This window comes from Cyanistes caeruleus, chromosome 10, assembly GCF_971803275.1.
Source record: "Cyanistes caeruleus chromosome 10, bCyaCae1.hap1.1, whole genome shotgun sequence".
In the NCBI taxonomy this organism is placed as follows: Eukaryota; Metazoa; Chordata; class Aves; order Passeriformes; family Paridae; genus Cyanistes; species Cyanistes caeruleus.
The window spans coordinates 5821337-5846240 of record NC_141710.1 but is presented as its reverse complement, the minus strand read 5'-3'; the positions used below and the strand labels follow the sequence as shown (position 1 = coordinate 5846240).

Below are 24904 nucleotides of genomic sequence, written 5' to 3'. Positions count from 1 at the left end.
GCACTTGGCAGAGATTTTGTACAGAGATTCCTGCCATATACATCTAGTGACTTTATTTAGTGAAGTCAAACATATAAAAGGGAGATCCTGTTCATATAATAACTCAGATTTCTAGAGGCCTTTCAGAACTTTCTTGATTAGGAGCTCTTGAAATTAAGCTGTCATTAGAGTAAAAGGAATTCACCTTACAGAGCTCAGAGAGAAATGTAATTCAGTAGATGAATACTGAATACCAAACCCCAAAAATACACATCTGTTCACAAAAGGAACAAGCTCACAATACCTCTGCAAAAACATCAGCTCCATTTTCAGTAGTGGCCAAAAAGTCAAAAGGTCCTGGACACACTAATGGAGGAGGAATCTACCTAGGAGTATAAAACGAAAGGAGCTGCTGGTCTCTGTAGGTCATCAGGACACAAATTGCTGGAAGACTATGCTAGGAAAATATCATAATATGCTTACAATATTATTACTGTTCCCTACATATTTGTCACTGCCTGCTTTTGGAAGTGGGATACTAGACTCAGCTCTGACAGTCATTCATACAGTCCAGTATTGTTAGAATTGTCAAGCTAGAGATTGTCACAAGGATGCATCAGAAACTGAAAATTCTCCAGGCGGTTTCTCAAGAAGCCCCCACAATGCAAATCAGTGAAAGAGAAGCAAGTATTTTGAAGCCAAATTCAGTTAAAAGAAGACTTTAAACCATGAGAAAATAGTCTCCTGATATTCAATTTTTCCATATTCAGTCAAATAGTAGTTTGTGCTTGGTTTTGGTAAACAGAAGTAGGGAATAAAACCCAGTTCCATCATCAGTTTGTATTCCTGTAGGGAACTACCCAAAGTCATCAAAGTCAGTGGGGTAACTTGGGTGTTTAAGAGACACATTCTTCTTGTATGTACAGTAGGATTCTCCCTAAACCCAAATTAAACTGGAGTATATGCAGAGTTGAACCAGTATTTCTGCATTAGCAGTTTGGCTCAGAATCAGCTCAACTATTTAGTGCTAATCCTAGGTCATCTCTACTTGGTCTGGGCTGTTCCAAAGTGAGAGTTCTGTTCTGACAAAACTCACGCACTCCTGGAAGCACAGGTTTTGACCAGACTCACAACCTGCATCAGAGACGAGCTGGGCACTCACAAAATGAGCACATTTCCAAAACTGGATTTATAGATACTAAGGCCAGAAGTGACTGCTTGTGATTACATCAGACATGCTGTACAACATGAGATTGTCTCAGTAAGATGCTCTATGAATTACATATTTTAATCAACTATCAAATACTTGTATTGCATTGTTAAAAGGAGAGCTTCATATTCTTTAATACAGTGAAATAATCAATCTGTACTGCTTTCTCAAAAAAGCCTGTCAGAAGGCCTTCAAGTGAAGATAAAGGGTTTGTGAGGGGGTCACTACAAAGGACCTATTGAAGATGTAGCTGTAGTCTTACAGCTTAAAAATAAGGAAAAGTACCAAGGGGATTAACCATCTATCTGGCATCAGGCCCAAGTCTTCTCACTACAGGACACCAGATGCTCTAGTCAAAAAAGAGCTGCACAGAGGACATATGGATCTAAGAAGTCACCTTTAGGAAGTCACAGTAATACTTATTTGCCTGGACTTACTTGCCACCAAGCTAAAAATTTATGTTTTGGAAGAGTGTGAGTTTCTGTAGTACTTCTCAACCTCACAGCTCAGTGGGCAGTAGGGAAGAAGATGATGCGCCTGGAAGCAAAAGTCAACGGCCAGCTCAATTATGCCAATTCATTTATGCAAATGCAGAGCTTGCTCACGTGCCCCTCCCAAACCTGAGCCGGTGAACAGGTGCAAGAGCTACAGCAGGAGTAGAGTGATACTTCACTTGGATTGACAGAGGGCACATAGAAACCAACAAGAACCCCCAGCCTAAACAACCAACAGCTGTCTTTGGATTTACAGCTCTATATCCAGAGAGCAACTTTAATTTCTTTGTTTAGCAACATCAGAAAAACATTAACAGCTTCAGTGAGGAGGTGGACTGCTGGGAGCTTTATCAATGCCCTCCTTCTTCTATGGTTCTTCTATGGTTCTAGCGTGCATACTGGGAATCTGTGTTGGAATCTGTGTTATGACATTTTGGAAAGGTAAGCTAAACAGATTTTTTTCATTAACTGCAATATAAAGTTTACTCACATGGTCCATTTAAGTACAACTATAAGGCAAAACAAACTGAAAAAGAGGGATTTGATCTCACCTGACATAACTTCAGAGTTGCACACGCGTATCTCTTGACTTCTGCTTATAGAATTTAATACCAACAAAAGGAATTTGATTAGCAAAGATCTAACATGATATACAAAATGCACATACTTGATGCTGATTCAAATAGAACAATTATTAGGCCACACATGCTCACACAGCTGGAGAAAAGCTATTGCAGCTACACCCACTAGCCTGGTTCAAACTGGGGGAAGGGCTGGGAGAACTGAAAGAGAAAGGTGTGCTGAATAATAAATGCTGGAAGAGATGCCCTACAAATTCATCCCATGAAAATTCCCTTCAAATATATCACCCAAAGGAAGTAAATGAATTGTGGGTGACTGGCTTGTGGAGAACAATAAGCAAACTCCTTAACAATGGTGTAGTGGGTGGGGTTTGGCCTGAGATCCCAAGGACCTTAAAATTGTTGGGGAATATTCCTTTCAGGTCCTTGTGGATCCAAACCACAAATAGATTCCTGTTTGTTTGCTGGGTGTTTCTGAAAGTGGTAGACAGTTAAAAGAACACCAAACAAACAAAAGCCCACACAGAGTTATGAAGAACTGGTGGGTCTAACAGGCAGTGCTATAAAACTGTACAGCTTTGAATATTCCAATGCCCAACAACAGATAAGAAATGTTCTGGCTTAGAACAAGGAATTCCTCCTACCAGTAAAGACACAAATTGTACTGCACTATTCCAGGTCTCAAGACTGATATCAGAGATGCCTGTTTTGTTTTGTTTCATTACCTAAAAAAAAAAAAAAAAAAAAAAAAAAAGCTGCTTAGAAAAAACCAGACCCAACTAAAAAAGCAGAAATTGGCTTCATCATATGTGGAGGTGAACTTCAATGAAAGGGCCATTGCAACCACTCCTATAATCCATAAAAAAGGGTGTCCCTAGTGTTGTGATTGTGAACCCCTCAAATCAAATCCAGCAATTCTCAGAGATGGATATTGATAAAAGATTAGTAAGCAACCAGAATATGTTTCTAAAAAGCATGGCCATTCTGGAATAATATAAAAGAATACTTTTGAACACAGAGGAGAAAATTTGTAATAGTGGTGAAGTCTATGGTTTGTTCTTGAATATAAAGGGGAGGCAAAACCCATGGACTGGGAGTATGCTCTGCTTTTACCAGGATTCCAAAGATATTTCATGGTGGGGCACCCCCTGGAATATCTGGGAGTTACAAAACTAAAAGGACAATCCTACGAGACAAATTCAAGGCAAATTAAAAAGGCACAAACAACTGAATTGATGCAGTTTGTACTGCAGGAGTGGTCTCTGCAGCTGTGTCTCGTTGGGATGGTAACAAGGGTGAGCAGGTAGCAGTGGATCGCTTAACAAAGGGCCACAGGCTTTGCAGAGTTATGATAGCCATCCTGAGCTCCTCTAACTGCTTTCTGACTAAAGTCAGTCTGTGTCTTTCTTAGAAGCTGTGGGGGATGCTTCTTGTTCCTTTCTTCTGCACTTATTGTGATTACCTATTTGTTGGTGTTTGTTTTGTTTTGTTAATTCATTAATAGCATCAGGCCAGAAAACACTGTGTTGTTGGAACTGTTATGATCCCTTTGGTCTCACCCTGCCTCTCTTCACGATACTCAAAATGCAGTGACATAGAAGGAAGCCTACATCAAGTCAAACAAGCAAGCAATTAGAAACAAGCTTGCCATTGGCAGCCAGATGAGGGAAAAACAAACCCTCTAAAAAAACAACAAAACCCCACAATTTTATTCACATCCAAGCTTTCAGAAGCAGTGTATGTGCTATTTTTTTTTCTACCCAGTTGATACCTTTCCCTTAAAGATACAGTGCTGTAAGAATCAGCCTTCAGGATGCACCACTTCCACAGCAGAAGGAACTTAACACAGGGAGCTTGAACACCTCATATTTTTTATTATACAAAGAACTATTCAGTCAGATCAAAATGTTTATCCTGTTCAAGTGCTGTAGGGAAGAATCAGAAACTATCACCCAAGGACCTGGCCATTAACACGGGTATCTGTGTTTGGTGGAGTTAATAGGCACTATTCTAACCTAATCTGAGCAAGGAGTCTAGTTTTTCCCAAACACAGCCACCAGCAGAGCATTGATAGGAACTGGAAAATGAAATAACATTCTTATTCCACCCTTATTTTCCAGTGAAACAACAAGGTGATTTACTCAAAGGTTTATTGAGTGTTTCAGTGCTTGTTCAACATTAAGCACCTACCACTGGCTTGGGAGGGAGACTGTACCACAAGGCTGTTAGCATGAGGGAGTACCAAAGGTGGCTGCTGCAGGAGGAAGGTGAGACAGGGAGGTCAGAGCAAAGCAGGTGGGGCAGTGCTATCAGCTACAACAGTCACATGGTACCGGAGTGAGGAGAGCAAAGCAGGGCCAGCAGCAGCAAGAAGGGTGAGCTCTTGACCAGCAGCCATCTGCAGCAAGGGCAAAGCAGGCAGCCAGCAGGGCAGACACAGGGTCAGGGATCAGGAAAAGGCCAGCTCTCATGCTTGAAAGAAACTCCTAAGGTACAGCAGAGAAGACTCAAGTGGAACTGCTCCCCACTTGGATGTTTCTCAGCAGCCTGATGGGGGTCACACAGGTGCAGCACATCAGGGCTGAGCCAAGCCCTGGGGGAGAGAGGCTGGGGATGGGGTGGGGGTACTCAACCTCTCACATTTACTATCACTGCCCCATTTGTCCCAGTGATCACAAACAGCTGAGGCCCTAACCCACCCTCCTGAGACAGCAGGACTCTTCTTGCAGGATAGTGGTGGTTACAGACTGGAAGAAATGATCAACAGAGGCAAGAAAAATTATATCTGCTTCTTGGACTGCACTATTACAAATGAGCTCAAGGATCTGGATAGAAAAACAGTGAAATTCAGCAGATTAGCCAGCAACAATGGGGGAAAGGAAAGCCCTACGGCCTTCCTCTGGTCTAAAAGGTATGACCTAGTCAGTATTGCTACTCTTGCAGTTTCATATTCTATTATTACCATAATTTCAAGAGTAATAATTATTTGTAGTTCTAGAGAGTTTATACTATCTGTCTTGCCAGGATTGCAATTGTCCTTAGATGGAATCCAGAGCTACTCATTTAGGTCCATCAGTAAGTGCCAGAACAGCGCAGGTTAATGCTGTGGATGGGGATATTGAGGTTTGGCCCTGGAACCCTCCTGCTGTCAACTGCTGAATCCTAGCCCATAGATGATACCTCAAAGGAGTGTATCCCAGAAATTATATGAGACTGGTAAGATTGGGTGTTGGGTGTCAAGTAAGCTCCTTGCCTAAGAGCTAGAGCAGCATGAGAGGGAGCTGGGAGGGGTTGCGAGTGTTCAGGACACAGTGTGTTGAGAGTTTGGCAGAGGAGCGATACAGGGAGGTGTGTATGAGAATGCGGACTTGGTGGGAATTTGCTTGGATGTTATTTCAGTCTGCTGGCTTGGTTGAGCACAGAAGGTGTTCCTGGCAGTAAGCTGAAGAAGGAATTGGGCATTTTACAGGCAATGTAACAGCAGGCTGAGGGTGAGAACGAAGATGCTGTGCCTTGGAGTGAAGTCAGGTTGGGGATTCAATGCATGCAAGGAGTTACAGTTTAGAGATGGCTACTGAGTGTTTGCTGTGAGGCAGAAGGGCATTATTGTAGGTCTGCATGGTAACACAGAGATGCACCCACATGGCCGGTACCTGGGCCATGTGGGAACAGTGCCAGGTAGGGAACGAGCTGCTTGATCAGGACAAATGCTAAATGAGTATTTAGAGTCAAGATCCAGATTCCTGTATTTTGTGTGTACACTCATTTTGTGTTGGGCTGGAAAGTTGGGGGGATACATGAAGTGAACAAGGAACTAAAAGGTACAGGTGGAACTCCTTGATTAGTTTCACATGGGCAGCTCTAAGTGAACACAGAGGGCCAAGTAGGAAAAAGGAGAAGCTCTGTCAGGCAATTCCCCAAAAGGCCAAACACAGAAGCAGGGAGAGGGCTGCCTGATGGTGCTGACAGCATTGCAACACAGGATCTGGAAGGCTGTGGAATGGCCTTGGTGCTTACATAGGAAATAAAACAAGTTCCCTCCATAAAAGTCCCGCCTCTGCCTATATCTTGGTCATACCTGCCCTCAGCCAGTTCATCCACTGCTGTGCTATACGTGGGGTCTCCAGCAGGAACACTTATGACAGACTTCTGTCCACAGAGCCGTGCGTGGGGGGTTGGTGAAGTGCTGAGCGATTTGTGCGCTCCGCAGCTCCCGCGCCACCTCTCCCAAAAGCTGCCAGGCCCCACAGCTCCCCGGATTCGCTCCGTGCCGGCGGTAGGGGGTCGGAGCGTCACCCGGCAGCCTAAGGTATTGACAGGCCTGGCCGCAGGTTCCAGCACGGCCTGAGGGCAGAGGCGGGGCCGCTTCCTCAGCCCGAGTGGAGGCGCTCGCCATGACAGGGGCGGGACGCGGCGTCCGCGCCCGGCCGCCGTGAGCGGGCAAAGCCGAGACGCGGCGGGGCGGGGGCGCTGGTGCGGGGATGCTGGTGCGTGAGGCGCTGTGCGAGGCCACGGCCGGGGTGCCGTGAGCAGCCCTGTACGCGAGGAGCTCGCGGGGCCATGGCGGACGCTGAGGCGGCGCGCGCCCCTCCCGCCCTCCTGCGCGCGGCCCCCGCTGCCAGGTCGGCCGCCGCTAGAGGGCGCCGGCGCCCCCCCGCCCCGCTGCGGGCGCGCATGCGCGGCGCGGGCGGCGGCGATGGCCCCGCAGTGACGGCCGGATCTAACGGCGCCACCGCGGAGCGCGCGCGGCCCGCCCGGCCCTGCCCGCGCGCCCACCGGCCCCGCGCAGGAGGCGGCGCCGCCGCCGCGGTGATGCGGCCGCGGTGAGCCCCGGGTGCCTCCGCCGCCCTCCCGCCGCATCGGGCAGCGCGGCCCCGCCGCCGCCCCGCGCCCGTTCGCGGATCCTGCCTGCGGCCGCCGCCATGCCGGGCCGCCGCTGAGGGAGGCGCCGACAGCAGCAGGGGCCCCGCGGCGGGGCGGGTATGGCCCGCAGGGACCTGCAGTAGCGCCGCCGCCGCTGCCGCCCGGGCCGAGCCGCCGCTCGGAGCGAGGCCTCCCCCGCGGGAGGCGGAGGAGGAGCCGGCGCGGCCCCCTCTGGCAGGGCCGCCGCGGCCTCCGCGCTGCCGCCGGCGCTGCCGCGCGGCTCCAGGTGGCCCCGGACCAAGGTGACACCCGGCCGGCCCCCGCCCCGGGGCCACCTGCCCCCGCGGCCCGCGCAGACCTTCTTCGCACCGCGCAGCCGGCGGCGAGCGAGCGGCGGCGATGAACCCGGTGAATGCCACTGCTCTCTACGTGTCCGCGAGCCGCCTGGTGCTCAACTACGACCCGGCGGACCCCCAGTCCTTTTCCGAGATTAACAAGCTCCTGCCCTACTTCAGGCAATCCCTCTCCTGCTGCGTGTGCGGTGAGGATCTTTCTTTTGTTCCTGCACAATGAGCGTCCCCGGGGCTCCCGCACGGCCCTGGGCCCGCACCGGGGCTGGCTCGGCCTCGCCTCGCCCGGCCCGGGGCAGCTCCCAGCAAAGTTTGCCGGGCCCGGAGCCCCCGGTGCCGCGGCCGCCGGGGGGGCGGCTCGGCGCTCGGGAGCGGTGGAGTGGGAACAGCCCGGGCTAAACCCGCCCCCGGCGCGGGGCAGCCGCGGGCAGGGCCGGTCACAAGGGCAGGGAGGCGGCAGGGGCTGTGTCTCCACAGCCGCGCACGCTGCGAAGGCGGTAGTGGCGTGGAGAGAGTGTTTGCCTCAAAATGCAGCTCTTTATTATGAGCACGGCTTCATCAGGGGTACGGCAGTTGTCAGTGGTTATCGAAATACCCTGGTGTATTGGAGTTAATTGCTTTAAAAAACGATGACTAAGAGCGAGTGTGGTAAAAGATACCCAAAACCATATACAAACCATAGAGGCAGGGGAAGAGGAACTTCGTAATTTTTTTTTTTACCCTCCTTGAAATGTAAACAATCAGTAATTCCGATTGAAAGCCAGTAATTTTGAGCTGACAGAAACAATAATGTTTTCGGTTTTTTTTTTTGTGCCTAGTAGATAATTATTCTGTAACAATAATTACCATAAAAAGCAAACAGGCTGGAAGCCTGCTGGGCTTTCCCCACTCCGATCCCCCAAAAAAGAGCCTTCTGTGTGCTCTGGGCAAAGGCAGTATCCGGAATTTCGGTGTTACGGTCCGGGGAATACTGCGAAGGAATTGCATTCTGCTGTGTTTATGGAGTGGGGGCATGTGTCCGTTCCTGGGAGGAAGCTCTGGAATAAACTGAGGTTTCCTTGAACTTCCTTTGAAACCTTGGTCAGAGTCGGGAGTGGGCTCTGACCTGTTAGACCTCTTGGCTGTTGAATTTTTGTAATTCTCCTCTTCTCCCTCTGGTAGTTTTAAGTCCTGCCCTATCTGTGTTTGTATTTTCCTGACAGAATGGTCTTATGCCCACTGTGTTTGTCGATACCGATGTATATGTTACACTAAATTTGAACTGAATCACTGGGATTTAGAAAGTTAAATATTTTATTTATTTACAGGATCAGGATTTAACTGTCGAGACAGCTAAAGTAGCGTTAGATGCTTCCTAGCCTCTTGCTATTGGCTCCTCCCACTTAAAGTCTTTGAAAATAGAGATCTGTTTGCACTGGGAAAGAGGGAGCCCGTTCCCAGGATCTCTGCATCGTCATTTCCTGAAGTAATTTGTCTTAAGGTTTTTTTCCTCATGGAATCCCGATGCTCATATTGATGCATCTCTGCTTTTTATTTCGTATCACCTTAGGCCCGATTGATTCTAACCCCAGCTGTGCTTTCTTCCCATAAATTCTTCCTGCTTTTGGTCAGTCACCAGATTGCTTTTGCCAAAAAATATGCAAATATTCTGATTTTTTAAAATAAGGTATTTGTGTTGCTGTGCTCTCTGGCTTCTCCACTTTGGGCTTCATCTTCTGAAATGTGTTCTTTGTTCTCCTTGCCTTGCCTTCTTCCTTCTTGGCCTTTGGCAGTCTTAGTTTTACACTCTGTGCTGTTGAAATTGTCTATCTTTAATTTGTCCCTGCCCAAATTCCTGAGCTTTTTTTTCCCCTTTTTCAGCTTTTCTTGCTTCGTTTTTCTGTCACTCTCAGTTTGGTAGAGCAAACCACGTTTTTAGTTTTCTTCTATTTCCTTGTGCCTCCGTGGATATTCCTATTCAAAAACTAGCTCTTGATGGTTCTACTTTCTCTTTTGACCCTTTATTTTCTTTGAATATTAAGGTTATTCCTTTGGTGTATATTTTTTTTTTCCTACTGTGGCCAGCTTTCAGATAACTAGAGCTGCTCTTTAGTTCAAATGTTTTGCTTACAGCTGATTAACCAGTCTTATCTGTGCCTCCTGGACTCCTGTTTGTGGTGTGTTAGTATCCAGAGGCCTCAGTAAATTCCACACTCTCTGTGAAGCCATGCAGTAAAACAGAGTTACTCAGGTGTCTGTCTTGAACCTGAGGTGGTCATGAGGGAGTGGGCCTGCCCCACACAAAACTGCTCACTGTGGTGTTCCCAAGTGTCACAAATCTGCAGTTCAGACTTGTAAAGGCCGGCCCATCTTTTTCTCATTTGCTTTTTGTGTTCCTTTTCTCTTAGTGCTAAGAGCTGTTACACTTTTTACACATTCTGAATACTTCAGATCATTAAAGCCTGTGCAACCATCAAAGTCTCTTTAGCTTTGGTGTTTTAAAAGATAAAAATTTAAGTACTGAAGTAAAGGCTACATTGAGAGATCATGACAGTGTGCACTAGGACCACCCAAAACTCTCTCACAATCCCAGCATATTCTGGGTTGGAAGGGACCCACCAGGGTCATGGAATCAAGCAGTTAGTGAGTGGCCCTGTAGAGGGACTGAACCCAGAGCCTTGGTGTTCTCAGCACCCTGCTCTCACTAGCTGAGCTAATTGTGCAGTGTGGGTTTGGGTTGGGATTTTTGTTTTAATACTTGAAAGCTTTTTGGATGTTCTCTTCTTTCTGCTGTTTTTATGTTTAGACCATGAGACCCAAATACCTGGCTCTGGGTCCATGTACGTGGAACTTGGAGTGTCTGGTACTTTCCCTGCACAGATCTTTGTCAAGTGCTGGGTGCAAAGGTTGTAAAACTGCTTTGTTGGAGAAATGCTGCAGGAAGTATCAGTAGTAGTTAAAGTCTCAAGTGCTGGGCTTCTAGGAATTCCCTTGGGAAGTTACTCCACAAATTAGTGCTCCTTATGTCATCAGCTTTTTCTCAGTGTGTAATCTCTCTGGAGTGCACTCTGTTAACGCTTTTTATGCTGTAGGTTTATGCTGTAATTCCACGGTCAAGATTGTCCCTTTAATTTTAGGCAGTTGTTTTTCGGAGAAATGAGTGCCAGCTACATAAATCTGCTAACATTCCTGGGCTTCCACTGTGCTCCCAAAGCATGAGGCATAAGCCAGCTCATTTCCTTGTGATCCCATAGTTTTTACACCAGCTCACATAGCAGGGGGTGGCAGAAGTTTTTGGACCCACATAATTATGAAGTTCTAATTAAAGCTCTGATTTCAGATTCAGATTGGCACACATGGAGTTGCAGCAGTAGAAAGCCAAAATGTAAATACAGTATGTCAGTGTAAGTCAGCTGAATCAGTTCTGGGTGGATTCAAGGTCTCTCTCTTGCCTCATGATGGGTGATAAGGGTTCAGGTCTGTAGCTGAAACAGCTGTGTGTGTGTTTCTAGGATTTAAGTGTGATCATGTGACAGTTTCCTGGACAGTGCTGTAGGTAATACATCATCCTTTTATAGGGATGTATAAGACAATATTTCCTAGAGCTTTTAGAACTTGAAAGTAACTGCTCCCAAGTGTGCATTAGGCAGAAGGGCTGTGCCTTGTGTGTTTTGAAGATGTGAAATTCAAGTTTCAGCCTCTGGAATAAAGTGATTATTATAAAATTGCATGCTAATAACACATTTAGTTTAAAAGTAGCATAGTAGAATTCATGCAACAAACATTTAAATCATTCTATGTTCTGTGTTTTAAAGGTGCTGTCTGTTGGGATAAACCTAGCAGTGCCATTCTATGGTTCAGATACCATGCAGGTAACTGCAAATCATTGGTCTTTTCAGCATTAACAGCCTTCTCTAAATTCAGTTGAAATGCTTGTAAGAGATACTATTGCCAATCAGATCAGCTTAGTTTTTTTATCCATAGAAAATTTCATCTTTGAATCTCTGAAAGATTTCAAGGGTATGTGAAAGATTGTTATTCCTGATTGAAAGATTTCTTGGAAGCTGGCAGGTCTGCAGGACAACGTTTTATGCTTGGCTGGGAACCCAGCTGGTGCTGAGAAATACAGGATGAGAATACAGTTCTTGTCTTAAACATCCTGTAATCCCAGTAAGGGGATGTGAGACAACATGTGGCTTTAGGGAGATTAGGGGGAGAGGAACAAAGAAATCCATGGCAGCACTGACTGGTACCTCACAGAACTCCATCCGGTGTTCTGAGGCAGCTCTTGATAATTTTAGCCAGGGGGTTGAAGGCTCAGTGGTGCAGTAGCATTGTGGAAGCAACTCCCAAGCATGAGCAATGGCACAGATTGCCAAAAAAATGAAATGAAAAGCTGATGACTTCTGTTTTTCTATATAAAGATTAGTGTAAGGATGTTATTTCCCTCCTGCTCTTGTGTAAAAGAGCAGGAGGGAAATAACCTGGCAAAAAACAGGCAATAGCCTGTTTTGAGAGTTTTATATTGCCAAAGCAAGTTGAATGGAGTATATAATATAATTACATATTATAATCAATTATACTTAGCACTAGATCTAAAATGTCTCCATAGCTGGTGGTATACAGTTGTGTAAAATTTTCCACTTTGTGCCGTTCTATCCATGTGAAGGCTCTTCTTCCTTGCCTCTCTCTGAGCTAATTCTCCCTTACTTCTGCAGTCCTTGTGTCCCCCAGTGCCCTTCCCTGGTCAGCAGCTCTTGGGGTGTGGTTCCAGGTGCCAGGAAGAGCTCAGTGCTGTGGGCTGCACTCTGTCACTGGGAAATGGTGTGAACTGAGCCTGGACAGTCAGACTGAACTTCCCTTGGAGAAAGGGAGGTACTTGAGTGACACCTAAACAGATGGAAACTTCCTGAAAAATCAGTTTCCTGTCACAGACGTGGAATAAGGGAGAAGAAACGAATTCCTATTATAATAAAACTTAATTGTATGGATGATACTGGAGTTTCTGTTTGGGATGTGAGCCATGGCTAAGTTGGGCTCTGATAACAGAGTTCTAGAGCGGAGAACGTGAGTTTTTTAAGTTTTGTGATGGAAAAGTTTAGCTTAGAACTTCTTCCTTGTCCATTCTCCCTAGGTTGAGGAGAGTGAGGGCTGATTCATGATCTGCACTGCCAGATCAGAGTTGCCTTTTATGTTTGAAAATTGGTCTGGTGCTGTGGGGTTTTTTAGGTATTTTCTCCATTGACATTTTCTTCTTTCCTTTATTTTCAGTTATGAGAAATACGGTAAATAAAACTACTGGTAGTTTTTAAAAGTACATTATTTTCCCCTAAAAAATGGCATGAGTGGTTGCCAAAATACTTCTGAAAAATAATCAGCATCTCTGAAACAACCATCAGGGATGCATCAGGGAGCATGCACTAAAGACTAAGTACCTATCAAATATATTCTGCTGCAGATCCTCTGTGCTTGGTCTGGGGAGCAGTTGTCTATAAAATGTCCAGTTGTACATCTCTGTATACACCAATTTTTACTCAAGAACATGTTGGGTGATTTCCTCTTAAAATCTCCCTACTCAACTTTGTTTCCCTTTCCTGTTTTCAAACCCTATGTGTGACTCCTGGGAGAACTGCTTTGTCAAGGTTGTCTGCATTGTACTGCAGAAGTTTTGATAACAGAAAATTCTGCCAGTAGAATTTAAATTGGTTTCTAAACTAAAAATACTCCTCTGGCTTAGAAGAAAATTGAGTAGGAAGAGAAGTAGCTGTGGTCCCCTCGGTGGCAGCTGGTTGACAGTGGCTTCCAAAGAAGGTTGCAGTGCTGTCTTGTGCTGGGATTGGAGAGGAATGTTCCTGCTTGAGGAGCTGGGAGGTGATGGATTGGTTTGGTGGTGCCTGAGGATATTGATTAAACCGATTGTTTTCTCGAGTGTTCAAAGAGGAATTAATGTGTTGCCAAGAGGCATCTTTATTGAGATGGCTGAGCTGTCCTGGTCCGTGGGCACAGAGCACTCCAGCACACCTTCCTCTGCCTTTGTTTTCATTGCTACCTTAGGAATGCACATCAGGCCATCTAAATAGGGACTGAGTGACTGAGAGTTCCTGGATATTGTGTTGGAGTCTTTTGTAAGGCCAGAAAACATTCCCTGGGGCTGGGCAATGCCTTAGGAAGTGATGGCAGTACAGCCTTTCCTGAGCACGGTGCAGGGAGCAAAGGGCAAAGATTCCCCTGCTCTCCTGGAGGAATTACAGAGTTTCCCAGTGATATAATTTGGTATTCAGTGTCTCCTGAGCCTCGAAGCCACAGCCCACGAGCCTCCCTCTCACACTGTGGCCCTGGACAGTACACTTCACTTTAAGATTCTCATGTTTGAAGCATTTTTGTTCAGTGTTGAAAAATGGTTTTCATTGCTTTTTGTTTGCTATGGGAATGTGATGAACTTGATCTATAACTTCCAAAGCAAGTTCTAACTCTTGTGAGTGTTTCTGCAGCATAGAAACATGTTATTATTTTATACTTATAGGAAAAATATTAACTACTATTTGAAACTTCTCAAAATACAGCAATTGTGACTTTTGGAAAACATCATTATCTGAAAATTTTACACTGCATGGTGAAAAAGATTAATTTATCCATCCTCTTAAAGCCTCAAAGTTTGAACTTTATTGCTTAGTTTGTTAAAAATACATTTAGAATTTTTCCTGTCAGGGACTTTGTGAACACAAGGGCTTTCAAACAGAACTATAACTTTGACATAGGACTTAGTAAAAATGTTCTGTTTCTTATGTGGGAGGTGGACTCAAAAAGAACAAGGCAGTCCCTTCTGCACTTAAAATGCAATTTGTTGTAGTTTTTTTCCTTGAACTTCAGCTAAAGAAGTTGACTGTATTTCTCCAACTATGAAGAAAAATAGTCTCACTGTCTTCTGATGATGGTTAAATTGGGTTCCCATGGTGTTCAGGCAAAAACAGTGCAGTTTTTATTTTTTCAAAGAGTTAGACAAACATTAATTCATTAGTCACAACTGTCCCTATATGAAGGTAATAATATCTTTAGCAATTTTTCATAGCTGTGTGTTCATGGAGGATGTGCAGTAATATTCAGTAGCCAGCAGAATGTTTTCTCTGATAAAATTTTGAGATAAGTATTTTTAGTTGATTTGTGGGGGTTTTTTTAGTGCTTTTTTGTGTCCCCTTCATTTCTATTTCACCCAACAAGGAATTTATAAGTATTTGTGGATGTCTTGGTCAAATTCTGGTGGTATGGTTGGGTTGATCTAGGGGCAGGGTGGTGTTTGCAGGAAGAAATAATTTCTCATAGTTCACAGGGAAACTCTCATTGTTTCTCAGAGTTCTGTGCTGGGAGTCTTGGGGAACATTTTTTTATTTCTACTTTCTGACTGAATTGAACAATATCTCTGTACAGAACCTTGTGTCAAAGCCCACGAGAGGATCACACATCTGTAGTGTTGTGAACTGCCCTTAGCTCCATGCTGTGTTCTGTGGCCGTAGGTGCAGAGCTTTGCCCCTGGAATATTGCAAAGATGAGTTTGTGTCTCGGCTAAGAGTGTGGCTGCTGCACATGCAGATGTGCTTTGGGAATGCTCTGCAGTGCTGGCTGACGGAATCCAGCAGATTTCACTGAGAGGAGCTGCCCAGCATTTTTCTACCTGGGACAGCAGGTAGGACAGACATGGGTCTGGGGAATCTGGCTCCTGACTTTGGTGCAGTTTTGGTGAAATGCATCAAATCCAACATGGTCCAGCCCACCCCAAGTGTAGTTGTGGAATTGGGGGGTATTAGGGCTTGGGATCTGTGAGACCTTTCCCTGCTGTCATGTCCATGCACCAACCTCTGTGAGTCTGAATGTGTTCAGTTTTCTTGTTTTTTAGGAAGTACCCAGATCTCCCACCCCTCTAAAACAGATCCCACACATTTGTTGTATTCCTCTGCAGATGGCTGGCAGACCTTTTTTGCTGCTCATCATATGCCTGCCTGTCTGTCATCAGATAGTTTTGCAAATAGTGCTTTTAGGGGGTTTATCCAACTCAGGAAATGCTGCTTTTGTGAGGGTGTTTTCTGTTGTGTTTTGCCTTAAAGCTTCGTTGAGCTGCTGTTCATTCTTCAGTGGGCTCCAGCTGATCATTTCTTGGGTGAGAGGATGCTGTGTGGAGTGGCAGGGAGCAGTTCAGGGAAGGTGGTGGGGAGAGCAGAGCTTTTCCTTCCCACGGTGCTGCAGCTGAAGCTGTGGAGCTGCAGGTAGAGGAGTGGCTGAGCACAAACCCCTGTGCAGTGGTGTCACGGTCGGTGGGAACCTGTTCCTGTCCTTCAGGAGCTCCTGAGCTTTGAAGCTTGGATGTGACAAGTTGTTGGAGCTTTCTGGCTGTTGCTAATTATTTTAGTAGAAACAATCAGATGATGTTTAATCGCAAAATGGAAAGGCTGACAAGTGTAACAGTGCAGCTGTCAAAGCTGCAGCTGTGGCTATGACTTTGGGGTCCTTGACATGTAGAAGTCTGTGTGTGCTTCAGGTGGGTAGAGCTTCCTGTTCCTCAGAGCATGGTAGAGGCTCAGCATTTCTGTTTCTGTAATCATGGTTTAAAAATAAACTCGTGCTCACCATGCAGTTTGGTGGGCACAGATTGATGGGTGAGCTCCCTCAATGCCACACTGGCTTTGAGGCTGGGCTGGCCAATCCCCAGTGCTGGCTGAGCACCACAGCACCAGAGCGCTTCTGGTGATCCCAGTGCAGCCAGGATCAAAGGCTGACAGACGGTGGCAGTGAACCCCAGGGATACATTTGTATTTGTAAAAAAATGCGACTTACTTTTTTTACTTTGTGAAATTGAGATTTAATAATGAAATAATTCTTAAGACTTCGGGTTGTTGGAAAAACCAAGATAATTTTCAGTGATTAATGTTCCAGTAGCATTTCCAAGGACCCTAAATTAGATATTTGTGTTTAGCCCTTTCCTGTGGATAGGTGAGAATGGCTGAAGGTACCTGTTCAAGCCTTTTTTTCCAGTGAATTTCATCCATTAGGAACATATTTGCTGGATACAAACACCTAACAATTGTTTTGATTCCCAGTTCTTTTCCTCCCTTTGGTCTCAGAGACACAATTTGCAGATGCTTCCCCTGTCTCTGTGGCTGTGAAATAATGCTCATTAAGGACCTCAGCAGGAAGTATTCAGTGTGGTTTAAGTACCCCTGCTCCCAGGACACCCTTTCCAGATCAGCCAGGATGTTTGGTAAATAACATATTAAAAGTTTTTCCTCTGTATATGCTCCTTATTAATTTCAAGTGCTGATATTAATGTATGTGTTTAGTCAGCCTTTCTGAAATCAGGATAGCTAAGAGCTGATGTGGAAGGAAAGCCTCGTATTGGAGGCTTTTTAAGAACGCGATTTTGCTTTTGGTGTAGTGATAAATCCCTTAAAAAAGAGGGTGAGAAAAGACAGAGCAAGGTTCAGTAACACCAGTCTACTCAGGGCTGTAAGACTGAAGGTCTGCAGTGAGTAACTGTGGAAAGTTACTCAATGTAGGTGAATGGTTGCACAATAAAATGAAAAATTACATTTAGCTTAGAAAAATACTAAGTTACAAGCATGGGAAAATATTAACTTCATGGCCCACCATGTTTATATCTTGGAGATCTATATAAATTTTCCAATTTCTAGAGAGGAGCAGCACCGATGGCCACCAGGCAAAAGTGAGATCTTGGCACTGCAAAACCTCGAGGTTCCAAAGCAGCTCAGATGCTGTTTGTGCTGCTTAGTGCCCCTGCCTGACTATTACAAGTAATGAAACTTAATTTTATGGGAAATTAGCATCTCATGGTTTACTTTTTTTTTAACTTGACAGTACTAAGATTGAGGAGAGTGATAGTCCACAGAATCCATACTAGAGAGAAACTTTAAAGAATGAATATTCAATGAGATAGAAATTGAAACAGAGAATATTCCCACAGCTCAGACATTCCTAATGTCTTTCCAGTGTAGGTTACCTGGCATTTACTGGGAATAGACCTTGCACTGTTCTTCCAGTCAGTGAGAGCATGTGAAGTGTTTTGTCTTGTCAGTCCGTCTGTTTTTTTCCCTCAAAGCCTCCAGAAATTTAAATTTTCCTGTATCCTCTTTTAGTGTTTGTACTTATTCAGGAGTTTCAGCCAAATTTATTTTGGGAGAAATAAAATGCACTGTTGGTGATGTCTTTTTTAAAATATAATTAAAAGTTAAGGTGGTATCTTGTTTATTTGCTGCCATCTCTGAAGTATGTTAGTTCTAGCATCATTTAGCATTTTAGTTAAAGCATTTTAACTCAGTCTTTTTGTCCTGAGGAGCCAAGAGAGGTTTCTGGTGGATGAGGAGTGCACCCAGCTGCTTTGTGTCATTAATGAATTGGGAATTAATTAACGTTGGTGGCTTTTGGCCCTGGGAACACTGTAGTCCCAAGGCTCTGAAGTGTCGGCACTGGCCAGGGCACAGCTCCTGCTGGTCCTGTTGGACTCAAGATCCAGGGGGGCTGGACCATTGCTGGTGAAGTTTCTGCTGAAGAGAGGACTTTGAGGAGCTGGTGGGATTTAAAGTTTTCGTTTTGTTCTCTTCAGGGAACTTTTCTCCTAAAATTCAGTCCCATCTTAGGGCTACAGTGGCCACCCCTGCCTGTGTTGTTGCTATATTGTGTCATTTCAAGGGAACTTGGGGGAAAAAACCCCAATAATTCCCCCTGCAGGTTGGACTACATGACTTCATGTTCCATCTGTTGGCTTTAAACCTTCCCAGTTTGATACGATGAGTGTTTTCTGTCTTCCTCTGGTGGGGTCTTGTCACGCTGTTACAGCAGGGCTCATTCTGTGCCACCTGCCAGCTTGCTGAACAACTCTTTTTCTCTCCTTTTATTAAAAATTACTGTGTAATGGCAGCCTGAGCACTGACTCTTGTGATTTGTTGTTCAAAACCCAGTTTACATCAAGCCACACCCACTGAATGATGGCTCAGGTGGAGGACTTGGAGCAGCCTCTTCCCAAAGAGGGATCAGGGAATGCAGGGAAAAGGGATCAGAGAAGTAAGCAATGACAGAAAATGCCTTTGATATTTTGGGGGTTTTATCCCAGTCTGATATCAGTATACACATATATATATATATCAATATACACTTTGCTTCCTCTTCCCAAGTGGTTTAATTTTATTCACTTGTTGCAGCAGATTGTTTTCACTTCGGAAAATCTGGGTGGGAATTCCCTGATGGCTGTAACTCATCCAGCAGAGGCTCCTTATGGGAGAAGGGTCTGATCAAAGCTGAGAATGTGCTGCTGGGAGGGGAGGGAGGCCTGTTGCTGGGGAGGACTATAGATACTCTGTAGTTTAATTTAGGAGATGGAATATCTTTCTGGCCTAGAGCTGCCTGGAAATAGCAAAGCAATAGTGTCACTTTCTGGATATAGGAACTAGTTGGATTGTTTCTATACAGAATTTAGTTTCACTTGTTCTTTCATATTTTATCCTTAGGTAATATTTGAGTTGTTCATAAATGAAAACCAAAACCCTTCTTCCATGTTTTCATAGTTTTGGGGATCTGCAGACAGAACCTTCTAGACTGGCAGTGCTGGGGGTCTGAAACTTTCTGGGCTGTCAGGGGGTGTGTGGATTCCTTTAGTAGCTGATTCTTATTAGTTTTTTATTCTAAACAGTAAAATACTGAAAAAAAATCTTTATTCGGATGGCTTCACTAAATGCTAAATGAAAAATAACACAAAGTCTACTGTGTCTTCTTCTCTTTAGGGGTGGATATTTCATCATTTTTACATTCCTTTTGGAGTTTTCCCTTTGCTCTCTTTCCATTTGTTTTTTACTAATTACATTAAAATCTTTGCAGTAAGTTGTTATGGGAGTTTATTCTTCCACTTTGGGTAAATTCATAGAAATCTTGTATGTTCTGTAAGTTTCCATGGACAAAGCTGAAGGGGAGGAGTCGATCAGTAGTACTGTAGTTGAGAATGTTTCTAAAGGCTGCAGCACACAAGTTATGGCTTTCTTAAAATTTTATCAAATGTTTTAAAATCAGGTTGGCACATGTGGGAATTTGTACAGGCAGTTGTTTGGATGGGATGTTTTCTTGTGAATAACTGAACTTTTTGAGTAACTTCTTTTGATAGTACAAGAAATTCATCCAGTAGTGTCCCAGAAACCTGCCTTAAGTCCATTGTAATCTTCCTCTTTCTTTTTCCCATAGGAAATTTGCTACAAGACCCTATTGCTCCTACCAACTCCAATTGTCAGCATTATGTCTGCAAAACGTGTAAAGGCAAGAAGATGATGATGAAGCCCTCGTGTAGCTGGTGCAAGGACTACGAGCAGTTTGAGGAGAACAAGCAGCTGAGCATCCTGGTGAACTGCTACAAGAAGCTGTGTGAGTACATCACGCAGACACCGCTGGCCCGGGACATCATCCAGGCCGTGGATTGCTCTGCAGACCTGCTAGCTCTGCTCAAGGATGGGGCACCGCTCCACGAGGAGACGGAGAAATCCTCGGATGCAGCCCTGGCTCTGTGTCTGACGCATTCCCCAGTCCCTTCCACCTCGGAGCTGGCGACGGACGCGCAGGGGGGGTTCACGGCGCTGCCCGAGAGCACCCCCAGCCTGGACCTGCGGGGCTCCATCATCAATGGGCTGCCCCCCTGCAATGGGCTGTCGGTGGAGAAGCTCGGCGTGAGCATCCCCTCTCCCGAGCATGCCAGCGCCATCGATGTGTGTGGCACCGGTGATTACATCAAGACAGAGGACATCCCTGGCAGCCTGCAGCCCGTGTGTGACACGGTGGCCACCAGCGACCTGTGCCCCGCGGGCATCGACATCTGCGGCTTCAGCGAGGACATCAAGCCGGGCGGGTCGCTGCTGCTCAGTGTCGAGGAGGTGCTGCGCAGCCTGGAGACGGTGTCCAGCAGCGAGGTGTGCGACTCCAACCTGCAGCCTGGCTTGGAGGCAAACATGGCCAACGGCCCCTTGCTGCAGCTGTCCCCCCCTCCCCTCAGCCATAACATTTTCATGTCCACAGATGCTTCTCCTCATGGGCTCTCCTGCACGGCAGCCACGCCCAAGGTGGCAAAGCTGAACAGGAAGCGCTCTCGCTCCGAAAGCGACAGTGAGAAGGTTCAGCCTCTGCCCATCTCCAGCATCATCTGTGGCCCGACGCTGGGAGCATCGGCTCCTGTGACAGTCAAACAGGAAAATAAAATGTCTTTGCAGCCTATTGCGACTGTACCTAATGGAGGAACTACTCCCAAAATCAGTAAAACTGTGCTCCTTTCTAACAAAAGCATGAAAAAGAACTTAGAACATGCCCCTAAGAAATCCCACCCAAAAGCCAAACCAGGGGTGCTGAAAACAAAAGATAAGGCAAAGGAGAAAGTTCCCAGCAGTAATGTTATGCCAGGAAGCCCAACAAAAACTGTGTACAAAAAGCCACAAGAAAAGAAAGGGTGTAAATGTGGTCGTGCCACCCAAAATCCAAGTGTTCTTACATGCCGTGGCCAACGCTGCCCTTGCTACTCTAACCGCAAAGCCTGCCTTGACTGCATATGCCGTGGCTGCCAAAACTCCTACATGGCTAACGGGGAGAAGAAGCTGGAGGCCTTTGCAGTGCCAGAAAAGGCCTTGGAGCAGACTCGGCTTACTTTGGGCATTAATGTGACAAGCATTGCCGTGCGCAATGCCAGCACAAGCACCAGTGTAATCAATGTGACAGGGTCACCAGTAACGACGTTTTTAGCTGCCAGTACACACGATGAGAAAAGTTTGGATGAAGCTATAGACATGAGATATGACTGTTAAACCTTTCTTTCTTTTCCCTGCCATCCGTAGGGGAACTGCTACAGGTTTAAGGCAGCTATGGTTCTGTTTAACTTGCTGGAGCTCCTGCGTTTAGATCACTTGTATCAAGTGTTTTTCATTGCTATGTTCTGTGTATTAGTGTCTGGGAAATAGTTGCAGATAATGGAGGAGTTACCCTAAAACTGTTTTAGTTCTTACAGCACCTCATAGTTTGAGATCGATTGCTGATGTAAATGATTTTATCACACGATCTTCTGACAAGGAATATATTTGACCTCATTGTACTTGCTCATGCTTTGTGCTCAGTCAAAGCTTCAGCTTCGGTGTAGCATCCAGATAGTGCATCTCAGCTGTGCTAGATGATGGTGTAGAAGAATAATCATTTGATGGGTTACCGTCACCACGAGCAGGAAATGACCTGACATTCCTGTGGGAAGGGCCGCACTGAGCTGGGGGATACACTCCGGAAAGGGTGGGTAGTGCTGATTGTGAGAATTGGTTGTGCCCTCTACTAAACAGCGTACAGTTTAAAAAAGATTCATAAATAATACTGAGTAAGCTGGTGGGCCAAAAGGCATCTCAGGCTGCAGGCGAGGCTCAGGAGGGTTGGGTGGATGCAAAGGTTGAGCTCCAGATTGGATACCCCAACCTGGTAATGACATCATCCTTGGGGTGTGTCTTCCTGACACTTCACAGGTCATGTCCCTGCTCAGCTGCCCCTCTGTGCCAGCCCCCTGTGTGTGACAAATCACTGAGGGGCTGGGCTGCAGGAAAACATCATTGGTACCCTACGAAGGCTCAAGTTCTGTTAGCACCATCCTCTCCCTTTCCCAAGTTCCTGCTGTCTTACTGCTGTTGCTTCTAGGGTAGAGAAGGGGTTTTGTGGATTACAGGGAGTCCTTGGCTGATTTTCTCCCCTCTGGTGCTGATCAGTGCCAGGGCTACCACCACTTATCACCACTGGGGGGTTGCTTTATCAGGTTTGTAACAGAGCTGGGACCCCTCCTGCAGAGGTGAGTTCCCCACTGACAGGCACCTCCCAGACAGGGCACAGGATCGAGGGTGATCAAAGGTCATATTTTTGGGGTGTTTGCTAAACAGAATAAGCTATATGTAACTCACTCCACCCTGAACCTATCTCATTTTTTGCTAAAATGTTAAAAGCGGCTTTTGAAGGTCATTTCTTTTCAGCCTGGGCCAAAAGGCTTGAAAATAGAAAAATAACACAAAGTTGTTGAGCTTATCTGGAAAAGTGTTACAGTGAAAGAATTCCTCTTAGCAATTCAGCTTTGTGCAAAAATGGTTTATTTCAGCGCAATTCCTAAATAAGAGTGCAGGCACAAGATTTAGTTGTGCCTTTCAGGGCTTCATTGGAAGCCTAAAAAGTTGAGATTTCTTTGTGAAAGCAGAAATTCTCTTGGAATTATAGAGCACAACCCAAACATGGGCTGATTCGAACACAAACATTAGTGTCTGATTTTAAAGGCCATTCCTGTTTCAGCAGCATGTTAAATAGTGTGGATTTTTTTAGTTCCTTTCCTGCTTCCATCTTCCCTTTTCCTCAGGCAGAGCCCCCGTGGTGCTTTCCGGCCCGGCGCTGGGTGTGCTTTGATTTGGCACAAAGCACGTACAATGACGGTTCCTCACCGAGAAATGAGCAAAACCCTTTGGACACAAATGGCACCTCCTTTTGTTTTGTAGTGTACCATGGTGTCATTTTCTGTGAATGTGGTCAGAGCTTTTTGTTGGTTTCGGTTTGTTTCTCCCCCCGTCTTTTTTGTGGGGTGGGCAGGGTGGGGGGTTAAAGCCATAGGAAGAAAAATGTGATGTATGTGTCCAGTCTGTACTTTTTTGTTTTTGTTTTGCAAGAAGAGTTGAAAAATATTTTTGATAATGAGTAAATGGTGGAAAATGCTTCTTAGTATTCTTGTCTTTATTTGCCAACCCAAGTACCTAAGATCTGTGTTTTTTAGCCCTCATGAGATTTAACGATGTCCTATTAAAATGTATTTAGTTAAACTTGTATGTGATTTTTGTGTTGACCCAGAGGGATCCTACCAGTCTCTAATTTGGTGGTTTGATCGTGACCTACTAATGTAAATCTGTTTATTAGTCCACTACGTGTAAGCAAAGTAGCGACCCGGAGTCTGGGAGTGGCTGCACAGCACGGGTTGTGTCAGAATGCTTTTGCAGAACTGTTCAGTTTTGCCAAGATTGTTGATGGTACATTTTTAGGACTTTCATTAAATTAAATACAAAGTACCTTTGCTCCAGAAATGTGGGAGTATTTGGAATCTTTACTATCTCACTGCTGCATTCAATGTGGTACCAAAAGTTGGATAACTTAGGTCAAGAGTGTTTCGGAGCGTCAACAGGAGAGCCCTGATGGTTAATGTAAAACTGCAAATGGTAGATTCAGGTTGTTTCTAAAAACATTTCCTTTTATGCTGCCACATTCTTGAAATGTATATTAAAATTCAAATTGATTTAATAAATGTTAGTTTTCTAATTCTATTTTGCAACTGCTGAAGGCATCAGTGTGGCATATGTTGAACTCACTGTCTAAATACTACTTAGTGTGTTGATGATTAATTCTCTAATTGTTTAAATTAGGGTTGGCTTGGTTTGGTTTCCTTGCCCTCCTGGCTAGTTGTTTGTGAGCTGAGCAATGGAAAGGATCGTCTTGGTGCTGACAGGAATTCCAGCATCTCTAGCTGGGAAAGCATTCCTTCCACGGCAGCTTCTTGATGTGGGGCCTTCCTGCCTTGGCTTGAGCAGAAAGCAGGGTGAGAATGTGGGCCAGCACAGCCCAAGAGGGACTTGTCCTTGCTGCCATCCTGAGGAGCTGGAGAGTCACTGGTGGGGTGCAGCTCAATGACTGTTTGAACTCCAGCCTGGCCCCAGCTGAGCTGCCCGGAGTTTCCAGCGTTCCTCCTGCGGGCTCTGGATCTGGGGTGCTGTTCTCAGCATTAGCACAGAGGGAGCTGCTTGGGGATTTCTTACAGAGGAAGTGCGTGATACTCCAGTTTTCTTTCCAGTCCCCTTGAAGGCAGGGATTAACTGCCAAACGTCATTGAAACCCTGTGATTTGTAGAGCAGGGTCAAAAAGAAAAAGCAGCAGTTTGTAGTCACGTGTAGTGGTACAAAATACGGTGCTTCTGACCATCCAGATCTGAACATGGTTCTGAACAAGGAGGAGATGCCTTCTGTTCTTCCATGTGGAGTGGAAAGGCTTTTCCCAGGTATCACACAGGACACGTTCAAAACATTGAAACACGCAAGTCAATGTGGCCATTGGTGATAGAGCTTAGAGGGCAGGGTGGAGCTTTGTCAAAGGCTGGATTTGGTGATCATGGGGGTCTTTTCCAACCTTAACTATTCTGTGGCAAACCAGGGGTTGGGATTAAATCCCAGAGGAGGGGAGACAGGGAAACAAAAAATTAACTCCTGGACGTGTTACCTTGTGGCTCTCCCAGCAGGAGCTGTTCTCATTCCCTTGGCTTGTCTGACCACAGTCCAGAGCCAGGGGCAATGGGGGCACAGCAGCCTCTCCCTGCAGATTTCTTCCCTTGCATGGGAGCTGAAAACACTGCCAGGAACAAAGGTGGCAGGGACC

The 24904-nt window shown here is 45.5% G+C and overlaps 2 protein-coding genes across 8 annotated transcripts in view; one reads left to right on the top strand and one right to left on the bottom strand.

The window, feature by feature from the left end:
- The window catches only part of PCCB (propionyl-CoA carboxylase subunit beta), a 37037-nt gene extending 30131 nt beyond the window's left edge, over window positions 1-6906 (bottom strand). For both annotated transcript variants that reach the window (XR_015274648.1, XM_086844435.1), the window contains exon 1: window positions 6343-6906. The gene's annotated coding sequence lies outside the window, so the exon portion shown is untranslated. The remainder of the gene's footprint in view (window positions 1-6342) is intronic.
- On the top strand, window positions 1797-23307 carry MSL2 (MSL complex subunit 2). Of its 6 annotated transcripts, none has more exons than XM_086844429.1 (3): window positions 4599-4829; window positions 4994-5175; window positions 19691-23307. In XM_086844429.1, the coding sequence occupies exons 2-3, from the start codon at window positions 5133-5135 to the stop codon at window positions 21286-21288; spliced, it is 1641 nt and encodes a 546-aa protein (XP_086700555.1). In that variant the 5' UTR covers window positions 4599-4829; window positions 4994-5132; the 3' UTR covers window positions 21289-23307. The 6 variants fall into 6 exon arrangements, with proteins under 6 accessions (XP_023789169.2, XP_086700555.1, XP_086700554.1 ...); XM_086844428.1 differs by having other exon boundaries at window positions 4606-4755; XM_086844427.1 differs by having other exon boundaries at window positions 4606-4755; window positions 4934-5175.
- The last annotated feature ends 1597 nt before the right edge of the window (window positions 23308-24904 follow it).